The sequence below is a fragment of the Mangifera indica genome, unplaced genomic scaffold (genome assembly GCF_011075055.1).
Source record: "Mangifera indica cultivar Alphonso unplaced genomic scaffold, CATAS_Mindica_2.1 Un_0004, whole genome shotgun sequence".
NCBI lineage: Eukaryota > Viridiplantae > Streptophyta > Magnoliopsida > Sapindales > Anacardiaceae > Mangifera > Mangifera indica.
In genome coordinates this window covers 370907-373627 of record NW_025401096.1, presented here as the reverse complement: position 1 = coordinate 373627, position 2721 = coordinate 370907, and the positions used below count along the sequence as shown (strand labels likewise).

The 2721-nt window shown below is 30.5% G+C and overlaps 1 protein-coding gene across 1 annotated transcript; it reads left to right on the top strand.

Annotated features, from left to right (window-relative positions):
* Positions 1–217: 217 nt before the first annotated feature.
* On the top strand, positions 218–2514 carry LOC123205389 (protein PLANT CADMIUM RESISTANCE 2-like). Its single transcript, XM_044622333.1, has 4 exons — positions 218–386; positions 823–894; positions 1086–1298; positions 2333–2514. Exons 1-4 carry the CDS (start codon positions 314–316, stop codon positions 2416–2418), a joined length of 444 nt encoding a protein of 147 aa, XP_044478268.1. The 5' UTR covers positions 218–313; the 3' UTR covers positions 2419–2514.
* Positions 2515–2721: the final 207 nt, after the last annotated feature.

The window sequence follows — 2721 nt, the reverse complement described above, 5'->3', positions numbered from 1 at the left end:
ACTGTAAACTTTGTTTTGACTTTTCAAGGTTAAAGATAAAGACAATTTATATATTCTATCATATAAAGTAGTAAAAATATTTAGAAAGTAAAAAATGTGATATAAATATACACATGAGCCCAAATGAGAGTAAAAATTTCAATTTTCCTTGTCTTAAAAGACTTTGTCTTTGGGTGTTCATGCGTGCCAGTCTTTGCAGTAAATTGTTACCCTAGCAATGGAATTTCATTATATAAACCACCAAGGACGCTTGGCCAGCATATCAACTCTCTTCCTGGTACCATTTCCAATAGAATCCTAATCCTCCAACGCCATGGATTCAGCGAACCCCAAATTGGAAGCTTGGTCTTCTGGACTTTGCGACCGCTTCTCTAACTGCTCCACCTGTAAGTTCATTAATTGTTCCACTTCAAGATAAAATGAGCATCATTTTCAATGAATTCGAAATAAGATTGAATTTGAGTCTAGGATTTGAATATTTTTAAATTCAAATTTAGGGAATGTTCGACTCATCAAACATGTGAGTCTAGAAAATTTTAATTCGAATTAACTAAAATATTATTATTTTAATCAATATATATTAAAACAATGTTATTTTAATTTTTTTTGTTTACCTATTTATAATATCAAATCAAGTTTTTAAGTTTAGCTCTCCTCAAATAAGTCAAACTCGAACAATTTTAAAAATGAGTTCAACTCTCTAACAAACCATGTTGAACTTGATTTATTCTAAACTTGAATTTGATTCAGCTCGAATTAATACCGCCCTCCGGACAGCCACCTCAAGGCTTCAAAATGATTAATCTGATTATTGTTTGACAGGTTGGTTGACGATTTGGTGTCCATGCATCACTTTTGGCCGAGTTGCTGAGATTGCAGACCGAGGATATACTTGTAAGTTACGAACTTACAATGGATTAAAATATGTATGTATTATTATGTAATTAAAAGATTTTAAATTTAAAAATATAATAATATGTAATCACAAATATGATAATACGTAATAGTTTCTAATAATACTTCTTTATAGTTCACATAATATTACTCTAATATTTTTTACCGCCCATTCTTGGTTTTTGTTGCAGCTTGTGCTACAGCGGGAGTACTTTATCTTCTACTTGGTGCGGTAACTGGTTTAACATTTTGCTACACTTGCTGCTATCGCAAAAAGATGCGGCAACAGTTCAAGCTAGAAGAGACCCCTTGTTGCGACTGCTTGGTTCATTTTTTCTGCCAAGCCTGTGGCCTTTGTCAAGAATATCGCGAGCTCAAAAGACGTGGATTTGACATGTCTATTGGTACGTATTTATTTTATAATATACAAATAAATATATATTATATGTTATTATATGGTTGGGTATTATTTTATCTTTAATTTAAAGTGATCTTATCATTTAAGGCCAAAAGACTTGTTCCCACCCAAGGTTAGGTATACTCTCAAACTCTAACTTTCAAAAACCCAAAGTCCTACCTATAAATTCTATTAAAATTTTCAGTTAAAATTAAGAACAAAACTGTTATTTAACAAAAAATAAATTAAAAAATAAAGTTTTATTATATTTTGCCTTTTTAATTTGAAAATCTAATAATTTTTCCCACCAAAAGTTTGAAAAGTAATAATTTCACCCCTAGAGTTTTGAAACTATCGTCGAAGGTGACAAATTCACCATATTCGGCTACGTTCATCCTCCCACCCAGATTATCTCTCCCTGTCGACTTGTTTCCACCCACTGATTAAAGCGATTACCTCTGACGAAAACAATGTTTTCATCGGAGACCATCCTCTTTTCAGACGAAAACACTCCGACAAAGACGATTTCATCTTCGTCGGAGGAAATCACTGTCATCGGTAGGTGGGAACAAATAGGCAAGAGGAGATAAGCAAGAGGGAGAGCCAACGCAGTCAGAGACAACAAAGATGGAAAGTTTCGCCTCCTCCAGCTATGGTTTCAAAACCTTAGAGGTGAAATTGCCACATTTCAAACTTTGGGTAAAGGGAAATTATTAGATTTTCAAACAAATGGAGGAAAATGTAATAAAATTTTAATTTTTAAAATTCTTTTTGTTCAATATCAAATTTACCCTTAACATTAATTAAGCTTTTTAATGTAATTTTGTTAATGGGTGGGAGTTTAAGTTTTTGAAAGTTAGAGGGTATAAGTTGAGGATTACATTTAACCTTAAGTGGGAACAAATCTCTTGGTCATCATTTAATAATACATATCAAATTTATATCATTTATGTATTTAAAATAGATATATATAATTTTTATTATTATATGAAATGGATCATTGAATTTTAAATTATGAATTGGATTATCATTTTCTGATAGGATGGCAAGGTAATATGGAAAGGCAAAATCGGGGAGTGGCCATGGAAGTTGTTCCTCCTTTTGTGGAAGGTGGCATGAAAAGATAGAAAATCTTCTGTGGGAGAACTTTATTATATTTCTAAAGTTTATTGCGTGATTACCGTACGAAATAAAATTATGTACATCTAATTTTGAATAGTTAATTAACTATTTAAATTATATATAAAATAATACTTAATGATATAATGTATATAATTTAGATATTTAAAACTAAATGCATATATCATTACTCTTACATATTAAAAATTTCTTACATATTAAAAATTTCTAAGTGTGGGTGGATTTAAAAGGTTAAATAATTTAAGATCAAATTTTTATTTGATCTTTGATGAAATTTGTTTTGCACATTT